This window comes from Crocodylus siamensis, chromosome 5 (assembly GCF_052110815.1).
Source record: "Crocodylus siamensis isolate JL-2025a chromosome 5, ASM5211081v1, whole genome shotgun sequence".
NCBI lineage: Eukaryota > Metazoa > Chordata > Crocodylia > Crocodylidae > Crocodylus > Crocodylus siamensis.
The window spans coordinates 19,395,379-19,413,091 of NC_143399.1; the positions used below are offsets into that span (position 1 = coordinate 19,395,379).

At 41.6% G+C, this 17,713-nt stretch overlaps 1 protein-coding gene across 1 annotated transcript in view; it reads right to left on the reverse strand.

Moving 5' to 3' along the window:
- Positions 1-1,931: 1,931 nt before the first annotated feature.
- ANKRD13C (ankyrin repeat domain 13C) overlaps positions 1,932-17,713 on the reverse strand; it is a 60,101-nt gene continuing 44,319 nt past the window's right edge. The window contains exons 10-13 of the mRNA XM_090048369.1: positions 14,014-14,093; positions 11,767-11,865; positions 8,653-8,753; positions 1,932-6,857 (exon numbers count right to left, since the gene is read on the reverse strand). Coding sequence (XP_089904495.1) covers positions 6,727-6,857; positions 8,653-8,753; positions 11,767-11,865; positions 14,014-14,093 — 411 coding nt within the window. The 3' untranslated portion in view covers positions 1,932-6,726. The remainder of the gene's footprint in view (positions 6,858-8,652; positions 8,754-11,766; positions 11,866-14,013; positions 14,094-17,713) is intronic.

Sequence of the window (17,713 nt, forward strand, 5' to 3'; positions counted from 1 at the left end):
AGGTAAAATGTGTAGTCTTACTTTTTGCTGCTTTAAAGCAGCAGATTCGGAGGGACAGTGATTCGATTTGGTGATTTGAGTCACTGTCCCCATTTGATTTGGCCAAATGAGAGTTGAAGGCTTGGGACCAATTCAGAGATTTGGCCATAGACTGAACAGGCAGCAGTCCTCAACCATGCTGGACAGAGCTGCCTCCAGCTGGTACGTCTGATGTGGGCAGGCGGGAGGGAAGGGGTGGGGGGGGTGCAGATCAGCACCCCCACAGTGAGGGTGGGATTGAGAGTGGAACAAGCTGCTCAGCTCAGGCAGGGGGGCCCAGGACTTGGGGAAGGGGGCCTGGGAGGTCAGGGGAGTGGGCATGTGCTTCCAGGTCTGTGCGGGGTGGGCTGAGCAGGGCTATGCTCCAAACGGGCAGCAGAAGGTGCTGGGAGCAGGGGTTTTGTCCTGCTGCTGCTTGTCCAGCTGTGGGGGGGGAGAGGGGGATGCACAATGCAGGCATGTCTCACTCCCAAGTGGAAGGTGCTGGGAGCAGGGGCTGTATCCTCCTGCTGCTCACCCAGCCAGGGTGGGGAGGCGCAGGATGGTGCCACTGCAGTGCTGCAGATAAGCGGCACACAGTAGTGGAAGCTATTCCTGCCTTCTTGCACCTGGAAAAGCCCCAGCTTCACCCTGGCTGGGCAATCAGTGGCAGGGCACGGTGGGGGGCACATGCACCTGGATCAGGGAGGGGCCAGTGGCAGGGGCTATGGGAAATTTTAGGGTGGCTGCAGCCCCCCAGCACCTGCCTGCTCCACCACGCTCTGAGGGGCAGGTGGACCCAGGGCTGCGGCTGGAGCTAGCTTCCTGGAGTGCAGCCCAGCCCAGCCTGCCCTGTGCAGAGCTGGGGGCCCATGCCTGCTCTCGTGCCTTACTGGACTAGGTGTGTGGCAGCATGCAGTGGCAGGAGCCTCCCTCCCCAAGTCCTGCAGCTCCCCCACCCTGGCTGGGAAGCTTATCCCAGCCCCAATCCTTCCCTCGCTATGGGGTCATTGATCTGCCTTCCCTGCTCTGCCCAGCACAACAGACTTACCAGCTGGAGGCAACTGTTCAGCATGGTTGAGGACTGCTGCCTGTTTAGTTTACGGCCAAATCTCTGAATCGGCGCTGAACTGATTTGGACCCTTTAATGGGTCTCCCAATTTGATTTGGATTTGGTGGCTGAATCTCCTCCAAATAGCTTTGCCACAGCCCTATTATAAACCATCTGTTTTCCCCGTTCTCTGCTGGAAGACCACCGGCAGAAACAGTCTTAGAAATACTGATGATGAGAGAGCTTAAAATCTGAGCACAGAATATACTTTTTCACAGTGCAGCAAGGTCCTTGGAGGCATGTAAGAGTTTCAGTCAGCTTGCTTGAACTTATTTCTGTAGATGCTATTGATTTCCTACACACTTGTCACTTCCTAATCTTGTGACCGAGCTTGGCCTAGGCTCTAAATTACCAGTGGGATGATCTGAGAACTATTAAGTACTGCTTTATATTTGGTGTTGGGGATGAAAGATCAGGAGCAGGTTCTCCCCTTCCTGCTTCATGTCAGTTTAAATGTTTTTCCTAAAATGTAACAAGTTACATACATGCAATTACATTTTTTGAGGGGGAAAATGCTTAAACTGTATTTCATGTACATCAGATGCTAGGTGAAAAGCCCTACTGAGAGAACAGGAAATTGTCCATTAGTTGCACCAGGGCCAGTATTTTAATGGAGGCAGTAGATGGACAGTTTTGGAAGTGCTGTGTAAGTTGTATTTAGATCTGATCCTAAAAACACTGACTGCTGTTGGGACTGTCTACATACTATCACAAGCATGTATAGGTGCAGCTATGAAAGAAGCTTTTCTACATGGGCTGCAGCTTCAGTTTCAGATGACTTGAGAGATGGGAAGGGACAGGGTTATATTGAAAATTCAGGATTTTATTTAAAAACTGACCAATAAAACGTCCTTGCAGAAATGTGACAAGAGTGCCTGCAGAAACACTCCAGCCTTTCCTCAATTCATAATCCTTGCTCCAACATGTAAGAAATGCCTACAATGTACATAGTCTGGAGTTGAACTGAATTTTCACATCTTGAGCAGTTTCAGAATCAAACAGCATCTTTTGGTCTTTATTCTAACAAATAATACAACCTAAAGTTACTGTTAGTGAAGGTGAGTTAAGAATATGGACCACATGAATAGTAAAATGCAAAAAGTGACAATGTTTCCATGATGAGTACAAACTGTTTGGAAGGAAAGTAAAATGTGAAACTGCAGCATTACAGGAAATTTGTTAATACAATTCAAATAATGTAATTATCCTTGCATGAATTTAAAAATCAAGAACAAGTACACTTCAACTGACAGACGCTTTGAACATCAACAAGGTGTGTTTCCAGCACAAATATATCCACAGTTGTTTTGTAACAAACTATTTAAGTACATGTGTCAAGAACTGCAGTTAAAGTGAATACAGTGACTGGAACAGCAGCTACCTGGAAGGAAAAATAAAAATGCATTCCCTTTGCCACAGATTTAAAGCAATGTTTTGGAAGACCAATAAAACTGAGTTTGGTTAAGAAATGATTCTAGGAATTGGTTTACAAAACAATCCCTTGTTTCAGCTTACATAAAATTAGTGGGTGCATTTAATAATTTTTTTTTTCTCCTTAAAAGGTCATAACCCTAACTGGGAAATATGTCAAGATCAAACCGCTTTTTTTTTTTTTTTTAAAGGCATACAAATCAAAGCACTTAGACTGAACAACCTTGGTACAGAGATTTCCACCCTTATCCAGAGGGGGGCTGGGATCTTGAAATCTTTGCCAACTTGACTGCAATAGCAACTTGTAACTCTCAATTTTAAATATTCTGAATTTTGACCGTCCATCACATTTGAATGTTTAACTTTTTGCTTTTTCTGTCACTGTTAAGTTACAGGTGAGAGATCCAACTAAGAGGGATGTATTTCCAGGACTTCTTGCATATTTTAGAAATCATCTGAATGTCTTTCATATTGCAGTCTATCTTGTGGAAATATAAAAGCAATCTTTTTACATACGCAAGTACGAGTTGCAAAATGTTCAAGCCAACATGCTTCTTGGTATGCAGAAGTGATGAGGCAGTCTCTGTAAAAGCACTGCGGATGTGACAGTCACTCTGCAGAGCAACAAATTCCCCCCAGGTGTTGAGAAGGGCTGGAGGGGACAAGGGAAATCACAGTTTTGCCTGATCATTCCTGTTATAGAAGATAGACTATGTACAGAATATGATATCTTTGTAAAGGACAATGTTGCCCACAGCACAGCTGCAGACTAAGGCTATGCCCAAATAGAAGATGCTGTGTCAGCATACTGTGCTGACAAAACACTCCTCAGGGAGATCCAGATAAATTGGAAAAGCTGCCTTTTGTAACAGTATAGTAGAAAAAAGCCCCCACAAGCAAAACATGACCTCTTAGAAGAAAAATTGTGCCGGTGTGGATGAATGTATTCCAGGGGCTTCTCCCAGAAGAGCTGTACAAGGCAGGGATCAAATCCCCCCTACCACCGACAAAGTTTCAATACAGAAATCACTAATATAAAAGAAATTTCTCTTGCATGCCAAAACTTAAGTGCATTGTTTAGGAAGTCCTGTTCACAAAAAATGGGTACATTTCAATAGCCAGGTTTTGAAACTCATCACTGGAAATATGTCCAGCCCAATTATAGTTCACAGTATCACCAAAAGTATGCCAATTCTTATTTAATTTTAGAATGAGGCTATTAAAGGAATCTAAATACGGCAGCTGTTCTGAAACAGGCTAAAAACTGGTTACAGAAAGTAATATTTGAGTAAAGAATCAGTATATTTTGATTATCTGAAGAATGTAAGACATTCGACTAAATCTACCTGGTCCCTGGTTGTGGTAACTCCTCAAAGTGAAAAATAACTACTGCAGAAATCCATTAAAAAAGTCTTAGATGTATGTTTTAAGATGTGGTACTTAAACATCAGAAGAGGGTTTAAACAACTTAGGGATTTGCCTGTAGAAGAATATTTCCAAAAACCTGAAATGCCCTTCAAATCAGAATCTTAAGTTCACTAGTATAGATAGGTTAGGGGTAGTTTCTCAGAGCCTGCTCCTGATGACTGAGAGGTCTGAAGTTCTCTAGTTTACCTTGAGGCTAATTAACTTTAAAAAAATCATCCAAACTTATCTGTAGCAGTGGCTAGACTGCCTTCAACAGAAATTCTCAGGCTACAATATTTCTTCCTATGTCACAAAATTATGAGCCTGCCTTCAAACTCTAAATACCCAAAGCGTATAGATCCTTCCTTTAATCCTATGAGGATTTATTGATCAGCTAATTCATTTTTCCATTCTCTATTTAGAAAAAAATGTCCCACTCGAAAATGTCAGCAAACACTAAGGACTTCAGTTCTTAGGTATGGCGTGGTGTCTTTACTAGTGAGGGCGACAGCTTTAGTTCTTCCCAAATCTGGCCAAGGAAGGACTGACACCACTGGATATTGAGACATTCCAACCACGCATCCGTAAAACGGTTCAAAGCAGCAGCAGCAGCAGCACCCTCTATGCTGGACCTCTCCAAAGCATAACACTGACCCACAGAGCTGACAGGAAATTTAGTCTCTGTACATACAACCCTGGCCTCTTCCTGCTAAGCATTTTAGTGAATGCCAAGGGAAAGCATGAGATTACTAATATTCATGTTAAAGCCATAAACATCCTTAGGTATATTTCTAATTACCTGGAAGAACAAATCCTATCATTTCTACTAAATATTCTGCGTCTTCTACTGGTACAGCTCTTTGGGAATAACTGCAAAAAAAATCATAATTCCCTTTGATTTATCTCCCTATTTTTCCTTTTTTACCTTCTTTCCAAATTGCAATCAGTTTCTCCAGTGCACCAGAATCAGCCTTCAAAGTAACCGTTTTGCACCTATCAGTCTACAAATTTAGCATGCTACTGGAACAGGGCATATCCTTAATTTCCTATTTTCAGTCCATTCACTACACAAGATGATGTAGTAGGGCTCACTCATTTAAGAGTGCATACTATATATCTCAAGGGAAGCGTCTTTGGATTGATACAGGCTGACAGGAATCTAAAGTCTTTTTTGGAAGTCTACTTTAAATATTTCCCCATGCTATTGATGTGGCTGCCAAGTCTGCTATTATTGCATCATGATTTAGCTATCTTACTTCATTGTCTGCATGACTAATAAGACTGGTTAGCTTTACTAACCATTGACAATGGTCATTATAATCAATATTGATAATCACTCTGTTGGTTTCCAGGAGTAGTAGTAGTTTAACTACAGTGCACAGAGAATATAATTTTGAAATTATTTACATTTTTATACATTTACACCATAGCTTCTTAATACAAACAAATAGCACCATTAGCCTTTCACACATTCTTTCTAGCAAAACAAAAAGCTAGATTACCTTCAAATTTAGGACACTGGAACCTCTTAGAACAAAAATAAACCCCCAAAGTCAGAAGACTGTAACTTCTGATTTTAAAACCTACTTTTAAAAATGAATACACTCCTTTCATGGCAAGAAAACAAAACTGGAAATTTCCTAGGTATTTGGAAAATGTGTACATTTCAAAACCTTTGTCATGAGTTCTATTCAATGTGCACTACACTTAAACTAGGTTTTCAAGAAATTAATTTTGTTTTTGCTTAGGAGTCTAATGTTTGAACTTATTTTTGCAGTAACCCTTAATGCATCCAATATATTCCAGTGTGCTGGAGGACATTAATACAAGATTGCCCAGGTGATGTGCAGCTATTATGGAGCAATCTCCTAACCAAGTGTAAAATTATCCAAGTAATGCAATTTCTAGGCAGATGAAGTCTCTCTCCACACATACTCATCAACACCATATTATGAACACAGCAAGGACTTTGCAAACCAGTATGAAAAAGATAATATTTGCAGATTCTATGAAAGGAAGATTAGAAAATAACTTTCAATGAAGAAATTGACAGTTCAGATAAGGAGATGGATAGCACCATAATGGATTTGCCCTAAGGTGCTAAAGGAGGTACCTTATTCCCTGCAAAGTGAATGCTATTTCTGAAGTGTATTGCAATATGTAAATGCAATTGTTTAATGGTTACCATTTGGTTCATTCATCTACAGAAAATGCATTCCCTCTAATATACGTTCAACTAACATTCAAATTACTGGACTATACATAATGTTACATAGTTTACAATTTATGAAAACAAAGCTTGAAAGAATATAATAAGATCATCTTAAGTAAGGTGGGATGTTTTAAAGGGCTAATATCCAGCTATTTCAATTTTTATGCTAATGGTCCAAGTGCTTTTTTGTATCACCAAGAAAAAGTGTAAAAAAAATTTAAAAACAAATGACAGTCCTCACAGCTTCTTAGTATCCTTAGGGTCACTGATGTGTCAGACTACCATGCTTGCAGTACTGGATGTATAAAAGTGTAAATGACACATCAGGAGACTTGCTGTAATTCAGATACTAGATCAGATGCCCATTATAGTGAATCTTAGTATATTAGTCATTCAATGTGTGTTCCCTTTTCTTCTGGATCATTTTTAAAAGTTTATCCCTTCCATACTGACCCACTCCTATACCTATGCCTGTGGGTTATTTGCATCCACTTGCTTGCACTGTGGTATGCTGGTATTGTTATTCACAGTTCACTTTCCAGTTAAATTAAAGATCCGGAAAACGGCTGGGGTCCTCCTTGTAGTCATCAGGAATAGTGAAGATGGATTCATCAAACTCATCATAGCGAAACTCCTGAAAAGTCACAGTGGCTGTGATGGTGGGAAACACAGGTATGTCTAGACAGTGCACGAAATGGCACAGTAGAAAGCAGAGAAACACAGGTTACTCACATTTTAATACCGACTTATTAATTTATTTAATACATTAAGCCTAACGTTAGATTTAAATATTTCATACAACTAAGACTGAAAAAAAGTTAAGCTGTAAAAGCTTAAAAAACGAGGGTCTATAAAGAAAACTCTATCAGAAAGAAGTCAACCAAATTCAGAGAGGAAAAAACAAGAGGTAGCACAGTGCACCATTTAAAGAGAGATTAGGAGTCTAATGTTTGACACACAGGTGTCTATAATATGAATCAATATTACCATATTTACTCACATACCACATGCAACTTTCTCACAGAAATCAGCCCTCCAAAACTGGTTAGTTGGAATAGCTGTAAAAATGGTTGCCACTTTTTTTTTCTGGCTAAGAAAGCAGCAGGACCAGAGCCAGAGTTAAACCTCTCACAGCCACTACTAGCTGAGCACTGTAGCTTGTGCCTGAACTGAGCTGGCTCAGGGCAAGCGAATGGCTACATGCAGTCTGTAGTATCTTGATAAGGCTTGAGGTATGGAAATAATATTTTATTATTCACAGGAACTTATATAAAGAACTATTTACAGAAAAAAGTAACAGCCTTATTACTACCCTTGCAAGAGTCTGGGGCCTATACTTGTCACTGTCCTGCCGCACTAGGAAGTTCCTGTTGCCTCACTCAGACAATGGGACACCAAGTTCTCAGGATGCTCTAGGTTTCCAGGAGGACTTACTCTATGTTATGAAAATGGCCAAGGCTCTACAAAAAACATTTTCCCTACATTCTGCCTGCCCAAAACAAGGTGTGCCCCTTACTTGAGGCCACATAGTATGCAAGAAAACAGGAAGGGTACCTTTCCCCTGTGTTCTTTGTACAGATGAATATACTGAACAACATACTGATCTCAGGCTAATCCAGAGATTTGGTCTGGATGAGCAACAAGTTCCAGCCAGGTGCCTTTAACAAACATTGGAATCTAGTAGGTGAGAAAAACTGAGCTGGAAATTCTCAGTATTATAAAATCTTATTTCATAAGTGTTCCATATTCCGTTTCCATTTGGGCAGTCTCTTTGGACCTCAGCTGCTATTTGTTAACTGGTTGGCTATGCTTTTTGATGGTATATGTGAGAATGCTTAATTTTTAAAAGAACTATTTAAGTTGGAGCCTTTTGCTATAAAAATCAGGGTCATTGCACAAAAAATGAGTAAATGTATTTTACCTCTTTTCTGTTGGTAACAATTAGAAATTAAAACTTTGTGTTCACTGGTGATCTACATGAATCATGAGGTGCAATGAAAACTAAATATACAGTGGGCGTGTCTACATGAGATGCTTAATGCGCAGTAGCCTAATAACACTGTGCAGTAGTGTACTGCAGCACAGACACGGTTAATATGCTACTATGAAGTATTATTAGTCTACTGCGCAGCAGTGTCACTAAAAAGTCGTTTGCCAGGACTACATTAAGATTGCAGAGTTACTGTCAGGGGCTTCTGCTATTCACTCAAAGTCCAGATGATTAGGAAAAAGGAAAGTGCTTTCTTGGTTGGTGGCTGTTTTCCATCTCAGATGCCATATTCTTAATTCTGTCACTAGTCCTAGCTGGTATTTCTTCTATTTGCCAAGGCCCAATTATATTCCTCTAAAGCCTAATGCAGTGAATGAGAACGGTCTTTCCTTAAATAAACAAACTCAGTTAAATTCCTTACATAAAATGTAATCACTTCTTGGAAATGGGGATAGCTATAACAAGTAGAAAATGTCATCTTACCTAGCTTTACAGGAAAGCCTGGTGGAAGCTTCATCTGAACAAATTCTCTAAGTTTGTTAAAGTGCTTGAAGGGTGCAATTACTTCTAAAACATTCAATAATCTGAAAAGGAAAGTGAATTTTCATTAGGAGAGTTTCTCTTTTACCAGCTTAAATTTTCCCCCTCAGTGAATCAATGTCTATTGAAGATAAAGAACTAAAAATTAGTGGTCTAAATACTTGCTATTAGTCCTGTGATGACAAAGCACTGCTACTCTGACAGTGACACAGCAAGGTCCAGCTTTCAGTAATCCACAATGTCATTTACATGGTATGTTAGCATTAGCAAAAAGTGTTTATTTCTAGCTTTGATAAACCACCAGTGGCTAGACCCAAAAATTATGCCACGGATTACCAGACATACATTCTCAAAAATGGCCCTCAAACTTAAATTCTAACACTATTTTGGAGTCCTTAGACCACTGTGGGTGTGTCTTCACATTCATTAATGTGCTTTTGCTATTGCAGATTAAAATATAATACCTCTAATGTGAGGTAATAAATAAATGTGCATTAGGGTGCCCTAATGCACAGTAGCCTAATTTTACTGTGCATTAGTGTATTAGCATGTAGATGTGCCTTGCAATGCTTAAATTGCAAGCTTTCACATATTATCACTAGCCATTTTCTACAAACTACTAACATATAGCCATATTGTTAACATAGCAAAGAGAATGAATTTAAAAAAAAGTATCATCCCATATCATAACATTCAGTCAGTGAATTTGTTGATATGTCTCAGTAGTCTCAGAAGAATGAACAATCTTCAATGGAGACCCCTCTCTGACTGAAAGCGAGTCTTAGGCCACTGCTGACAAACTACACCATTCCTGAAGTCACATTCAAGAGGCACTACAATATACCAGGGGGGTTGGGAGGAGAAGTCAGGAAAATTAATTTAAAAATTCCTTATGGAGAAAGACTCTTTCATTAGCAAATAACTAGACATTCATTTCTTCAAACTCATTCTATGCACACCACTTCCTTTTACAGCATCTATTTCCTTATCTCCTACCGAACGCCCTTTCGTTTTCTTTCCAGTCACAGCACTGACACACTCCCACCATCATTTTCCGTCAACTATTGGTTTCTTTGTCATTTCAGCAGAACCCCAAGATCACATACCAAGTGGATCAAAGGCCTCAAATGCTGTGTTTGGAGCATTCACTCCACACAATATTTAGAAGAAACATGGCAGTACGTTAGAAGAGAATTTGCATTAAGACACCACAGAGACAAAAGTGATCTGGGAAGATACTTTATCTTAATAATAAATCCTCTATTCACCTTGTCTTTGACTCTTAAACCTGATGTATGCTGGGCTAACTCCGCTGAAGACTCCTGGATATAAAACAACTCAGCCTCAAGATGGAACCACAATTAATTTTTTATGGAGCTACTGAGGGATTTTACCAAAATCACATGACAAATACCAAAATATTATTTATTGAAATGTGGACTTTTAGCGATATCTTGCAACCTAAGACCAGAAACACATTGCTAGATGACCGCTGAGCCTTTTCTTCTCATAGTTTCATACTTGGTAGGGTCGAAAGGGACCTGAGCAGATCATCAAGTCCGACCCCTGCTTTGGCAAAAAAAAATACTGGGGTCAAACGACCCCAGCAAGGTGTTCATCTAGCCTTGTCTTAAAGACCCCCAGGGTAGGGGCCAGCACCACTTCTCTTGGAAGCTGGTTCCAGCTGACAGTGAAGTAGCGCCTCCTGATGTCTAGTCTGAATCTACCCTCTGCCAGCTTGTGACTGTTATTTCTAGTCACTCTTGGTAGTGCTCAGGGGACCAGGGACTCCCCCAGTGCCTGCTAGTCCCCCCTAACTAGTTTGTAACAGGCCACTAGATCCCCTCAGCCTTCTCTTGTGGAGGCCGAACAGGTTCAGGTCCCGTAGCCTCTCCTCATAGGGCCTGCCCTGCTGCCCCCTGATCATGTGAGTGGCCCTCCTCTGGACCCTCTCCATGTTGTCCACATCCCTCTTGAAGTGCAGCGCCCAGAACTGGACACAATACTCCACCTGCAGCCTGACTAGTGCCGCATAGAGCGGGGAGTATCACCTTCTTGGACCTGCTTGAGATGCATCGGTGGATGCATGACCAGGTACGGTTGGCCTTCCTGACTGCATCCCCACACTGTCGGCCCATGTTCATCTTGGCATCAATGATGACTCCAAGATCCTTTTCTGCCTCTGTACTGATGAGAAGGGAGTTCCCCAACCTGTAGGTATGGTGCCAGGTCTTCCTCCCCAGGTGCAGCACCCTGTGTTGAAACCCATCCTATTCTCATCCGCCCACCCTTGTAACCTGTCTAGGTCTGATTGCAGCCTATTCCTCCCTTCTAGCGTGCCCACATCTTGCTGTTGTCAGCAAATATGAACAGGGTGCTTGTTACCCCCACGTCCAAGTCACTGATGGAGATGTTGAACAGTGTGGGCCTGAGGACCGAGCCCTGGGGGACCCCACTGCCCACATCCCTCCAGGTCAAAAATGACCCATCCACCACCTCTATCTGGGTGCGGCCCTCCAGCCAGTTGCCAACCCATTTGACTGTGTAGGTGTTGACACCACAGTCCCCTAGTTTTTTAATAAGAACGGGGTGAGAGACAGTGTTGAAGGCCTTCCTAAAGTCCAGAAAGACTATGTCCACTGCTACCCCTGCATCTAAGAATTTTGTGACCTGGTCATACAAAGCCACCAGGTTGGTCTGACAGGACCTGCCTAATGAACCCTTGTTGGTGGCCCCAAACATAACCTCCCCTGCTGGCCCCTCGTGGACATGTGCCAGGATAATTTTTTCAAAAAGCTTACCCAGGATCGAGGTAAGACTAACTGGTCTTTGAAACACTAGTCTTTGAAAACACTTCAATTTTTGTCAAAATATTCACTCAGTGCTGAAGTGTCTGTACGCCTTGAAAACTGTTGGGTGACTGGTAAAGTTAAAAGTTCATTTGCTTGCCAACATGTTTTCACTCATATTTCTAAGTTGGCAACATCTGAATGAAGACACAAGGAAGTTTTGCTGCTTATTAGAGAACAACATTTATAGCTAGTAATTTTCACTTACGATTCAATTCCTAAGGGAAATTCCTGGCTCATGGCTATTGTGGCTTTAAAGGTTTTCTTGCTTTCCTTGCAGACCAGTTCTCTACCCAGATGAGGAGCTCTTAAGAAAAGAAAGAAACAGTTTATTGTAATGGGATTTTATTGTAATGGGATTTTACAGTTTTATTTCTTTTACAGAAATAAAATTAGATTTTAGTTAAGGCAAGGAATATATATAAGGCTGTCAAACAATTAAAAAAAGAACCGTAATTAATCACGAGATTAAAAAAATAGTTGCGATTTATAGCAATTTTAAATCACGCAATTAAACAATACTAGAATCTCAATTTATCATAAATATTTTTGGATGTACACAAACCCTAGACAGTCCCCAAGACCTGTTCCTCCAACCCGTCCCACCCATACACTTACCCGCATCCAGCTGCTGAGTGTGTGCATGTGTGTGCGCGCAGGCATACATGCGTGTCTGTGGCTAGGTGGGGAGGGGTCACTTTTGCAGCACAGGCAGGCATGCAGCAGTAAGGAGAGAGGGGCTGCTTTTTCCACCCCCCATCACCAGCAGTGATTAATGCACATTAAAAAATAATGCAAAATCAAATAAATGCATTATTCATGGCAGTTAATTGCGATTGACAGCCCTAATGTTATACAGGTAAATCTGATATCTTTCCTTAGACCAACTCAAATAGTTGAAAATATTCTTCTTTGCAAGCTTTCAGGTATAAATACCCTTTGTCAGGCTGAGGAAACATCTGCAATTAGTCTGTCCTCTTCCTAGATGGAATGAATAGTAAAGAAGCCAGAGGCTGGTGTGCATGCAAGAAAGCCAGTCAAGATGTAAATTCAAGAGTCTGTGGTGTTACTTCACAATGATCACTATCCAGAATGGTAAAATACAGGCCACCATATACGAGAAACTCACGGACCAACATACATATCTGCACAGAACCAGCAATCACACTAGGCACATCAAAAGAGCTGTAATATACAGCCAAGCCCTCCAATACCACCAAATTTGCACTGAGGAGAACACCCGTGATTGCCATCTCACAAATCTCAAAAAGGCTTTCACTCAAAACAAGGACACAGAGAGATGCATCACACTATTGAAAGAGCCACCCAGATACCATGTAAAGAATTGCTACAGTACAGAAGGAAAACCCCCATGAATTGCACACCGCTGGTTATGACATGTCGCTCCTCAGAACCTACATGGAAAATCCTCAAACAACTGTAACCCATACTAAAAGAAGACCCAATTATTAAAGAGATCTTCCTATTCTAGCTTTCAAACAACCACCAAACCTCACTAACCTCATTACCAGAAGCACCCTGCACCTTGCCCCCTGGAGGAAGGAGGGGAAGCCTAGAGATCCCAGATCCTGCTGTAGCCACAGCAACGGAAGGGGAGTGACAGCCAGGCGGGAGCCTGAGGGCCACAAATTTACCCCTCATAGGCTGCATATGGCCTAGGGCCATGAGTTGAACAGCCTTGATCTAATGCAATTAAAAATCCATCAAGATTATCCTATTATATGCTTTTTTTAACATCTCCCCTTGTTCGATAACTCTTGCTACTTAACATAGTATCTCCATTAAGACTACAAATTAACTGAAACATGGACTACATAATCACTGGTTTTTTGTGAAGAACACAGCACACTTCAGCGTCCACAAACTAAAACACCTAGGGAAAAATGAACTCAATGACTATAGTTAAGATGCACTGACTTCCAAGCCATGGTGTTAGATAAACTTATGCAAGGTTTGGCTGCTGAGAAGCTTCATATAGTCATTTTTCAGAAATGCCTTCTTCTGGACACAGATAGAGACTCATGCCATAAGTTATATATTTGATTTTGCAATTTATTTATTTGACACTACCATCATAAGCAAAAGTAAAATAAAAGTTCTAGGTAGAAAGCTGTACTGAAGTAGTCTGAAACAGACATTAAACTTTTGGAATGTCTTTATACTTTGAGCTTTGGGTATCAAAGAATATGAAAGTTAAAATACTGTTATGTTTTCTCTTGATTATACTGTCCAATTAGTTATATACTCAGCATAGCCTTATAGGTAAAGAATTCATGTTAATTCATTTTTAATTCATGTTAATCTAGAGAAAAGTGTAAATATTTTACAGGTCAAGGCAAGAAAATACAGAAACAATAGGAGATGTAAAGATATAAGCTACAAAAGCAAGAAGTAGTCTACCGTTGAAAAAGATGAACAACATGGAAATACTTACTTTCCATTTTCAGCTGATATGTACTCTTCCCATGTAATTGTGTTGGGTGGAGGTGGAGTAAGAGACTGTCGTCTAACAGGCTGTTAAGGAAAACAAGTCATTATCTATATAGTAATGAACTACTGTACCATTCAAGAGGCCACTGCATTTTGAAATCTATAACAAGCAGTATTCCTTCCAGCCTGTATGAAGCCATGCAAGTTTACTAGCTCCGTATAATCTCTACCTCCTGTTCTTCCTCCCCCTGACAACTCTCCCTTTGCTCACTAAGCTTGAAACATTAAGTCGGACACTATGGTAGTGCTAGGTACTGTCCAAACAGAAGAACTCCTGCACCAAAGAGCCTTCAATCCAAAGAAAGTGTATATTTTAGATATATAACAAACCCATCACATCAAGCTTTATTTTAATAAAGCCAACGACAAAAACATGAGGATGGCAGTCATTTTAAAAGCCTGTACACGCATCTGTTCTCAGGAACCTCTGGGCTAAGTACAAATGGACAAAAAGCCTGAAGCTGAATTAATTCAATCTTCCCAGGTTAGTCTAACCTGCATAGATTGAACTGATAAGCAAGTGAACAGACATTCACTTTTGATTCCAGAGATGCAACCACATGCCTGCAGTGGTTCACGCCAGATATCAGGGGATGCTAGAGCACATCTCCCTGCTCGGCTGGAACAGACAGCTTGGGCCAAGGCAAAGCATCCTGGGATGCTGGGAGACAGAGTTAATTTGAATCTGGAGGGGGATCTGGGACAGAAGTTCAATAAACTGATTTAACCCAAGTATCAGTTAAGTCTGATACGACATCCCTCCAGGTATATCGTAAACCGGTTTCGGCCACTTTGAAAGTGGTTTATGCGCATTGAACTTCTATTGTGTTACTGATATGAACTGGTTTCTGATCACTTATATTGGTTTATGTGTACTTTCGATCCATAGCCCTGAAGATCAGAAGCTGAGAGGTAAATAGGGCATTGAGAACAGTGTTGTGGTATGCTGCCGAGGCCATTTCGAAGCACTTGGATAAAGGGGTTGTGCCTGGTGAATCTGAAGCACTCTGGAATTCAAAATGCTTCAAACACATTTTTGACCATGATGTGAAATGCCAGTGTTCTCATTACTCATTCCTGACAGCCAGTCTGAGACTGTACAAGTGTTAAGTTACTGGTTCTCAACTTTTTACACTTTTAAGATTTAAGCCACCCCTCATTAAACCTAAGGCACTCCTGCATTAAGTGGTACCCTTGCAGAGGGCCCAGGCAGTACAGGCAGGAGAACAGCCAGGCATGGACTAAGCCTGAGCCTATATGCTTATCTCCTCATACCTCATGGCACCCTTCAGAGGCTGACATACCACTTGTGGTACCCCTAGGTGCACTGGTACCTTTGTTGAGAAGCACTGTGCTAGGATTCTTTTCTTTGGATAATACCTACCTCCAACGTGGAGTTTTACAAATTGACCAAGACCCACCATGTCTTCCACCTCCCAGAAACCCAGGCCAAGCAACTTTCACTTATTGTCCAATATCCACAAACCTGGCAACCAAGGACACCACACCGTTTCTCGCATTGGCACCATCTTGGAGGAAGTTTCTGGCTACACTGACTCTATCCTATACCCATATGCCATAGGAGCTGCCAGCTACTTGAAAGACACCACTGATTTCCTAGAGAAAGCAGGTTCCACTGGAAAGCTTTCAGCTACTTCAGCTACCAGGGATGTCACAACTTTGTATATCAACATCCCCCATGATGGTTGATTAAAAGCCATAAAGTCACGCTTGATAAGGAGACTGCCTCCATATCCACTGCACTCTCTCACTTTGTTCTCACACACAACTATTTCAGATTTGGAGACTCTTTATATCTACAAACAAGCAGCACTGCCATGGGCACATGTATGCCTTCCCGTATGTCAATGCATTTAAAACAGACCTTTCTCTGCAACTGCCCTCTCATCACATTAGTATAGCTGAAATATATTGATGAGATGATCATTTGGACACACAGGAAGGAATTCCTTAGAGAAACTCAATCAGGACTTTAACCACTTCCACCCCTCCACCAAACTGACTCCTGAATACTGTACCCAGCAAATTCATTTCTTGGAAACTGCTGTAAAAGTTTGCAATGGCTATAATACCACTGCACTGTATCGAAACCAACAGACTGATAGTTACCGCCACGTAACTAGACCTCACCCTAAGCAAACCACTAGATTCATCATCTACAGCCTAGCTCTACATTGTAGCTGTATCTACTCTGACCCCACTGACTGGGATATACTCCTTAACAATCTGGAGCTGGGAGGGATTCCTACACTTAAAATACAATTCTAATACTGTAGTCACTCTAAATCAATCAAGTACTCCAGATTATTACAATACCAGCCTCAAGACAAGGACAACCATATCACCTACAGCCCCCAGTTTGACCAGCTTGGACACAATAACGACCTCCAACCCTGCAGGAAAATACCATTTCAAAGTAGCCATGAGGGACAAACCTGTTCTGGATTAGACAGCCACCACCCTCCCCTCACCACCCCTCCTCCAACCTTACACAGCGTGTCTTCAGCAACAGACTACCTACCTCCTATTCTTACCAAGGCACTAGACCTTGCTCCAGATACAAATGGCAGCTATGCCTCCTCATCAGCAAAGACCACATCATCACTGGATTAAGCAACACAGACTATAACATCTGAGATTCATTCAGCTGCACCTCTACCAATATCACATATGCTATCACTTGCTTACAGTGTTTTTCTGCTGACGTTGGACAGATGGGGAGACCCCTATGTTAAAGAATGAATGAGCACTGACTTGACAATAATTCCAGAAAGACATACGAGCCTGTAGGAAAAGATCTAACCTCCCTAGACATTCCCTCATCACTGACCTCAGAGTAACTGTTTTTAAATAATGACATTTTAAAAAACAACTTGTATTGGAAACTGCAGAACAAGAAATCATCCACACTGGATTGTGTTAACTATGGTCTAAACCACAGTATGGATTCAGGGGAAAGCCCAAAATTTAGTGTTGCTCCCAAAGACCCAGAAAACTCTGATTTGGCCAGAAATGGCATGAAACCACAGGTGAGAGAGACAGCAGGGAAAACAGTTTTTAAAAAAATATACCACAAAACTTACCTGAAGTATGGAGAAGGTAGGCAGCAGAGCCCTGGAAACTATGGAAGTCCCATGTGTTTCCAGAGGCAGCCTAGTACAGACTGAGCCCCACTTTGGTAGGGAATTTAAAAGCCCATCTCAGAGCAGAGCAGGTAAGTACCCTCCTACCCTAGGCAGGCATAGATATGTTGGGTGCCTGCCTACCCCCAAAGCCAAAGGCAAAAGATGCTCCCACCACAGGGGCTTCCCGAGTCCCACTTTACTTTGCTTTGCTGCTGCACAGGAGTGAAGGGGAATTTCTCCCTTCCATAGACTCACAGATGTTAGGGGCTGGAAGTGACCTCATGAGATCACTGGGTCCAGCACCCTGCACCTGGGATGAAAAGACTGCTGGGATCAGTTGACCCCAGCAAGATGCCCATCAAGACGTCTTTTAAAGATCTCCAGGGTAGGTGATTGTACCACCTCTGGGGAGAGTCTGTTCCAAACTCTAGGCACTTGAATCATAAGTAAGTTTCTCCTTATGACCAATCTAAAGCGATCTTAAAGTTGTTTGTGGCC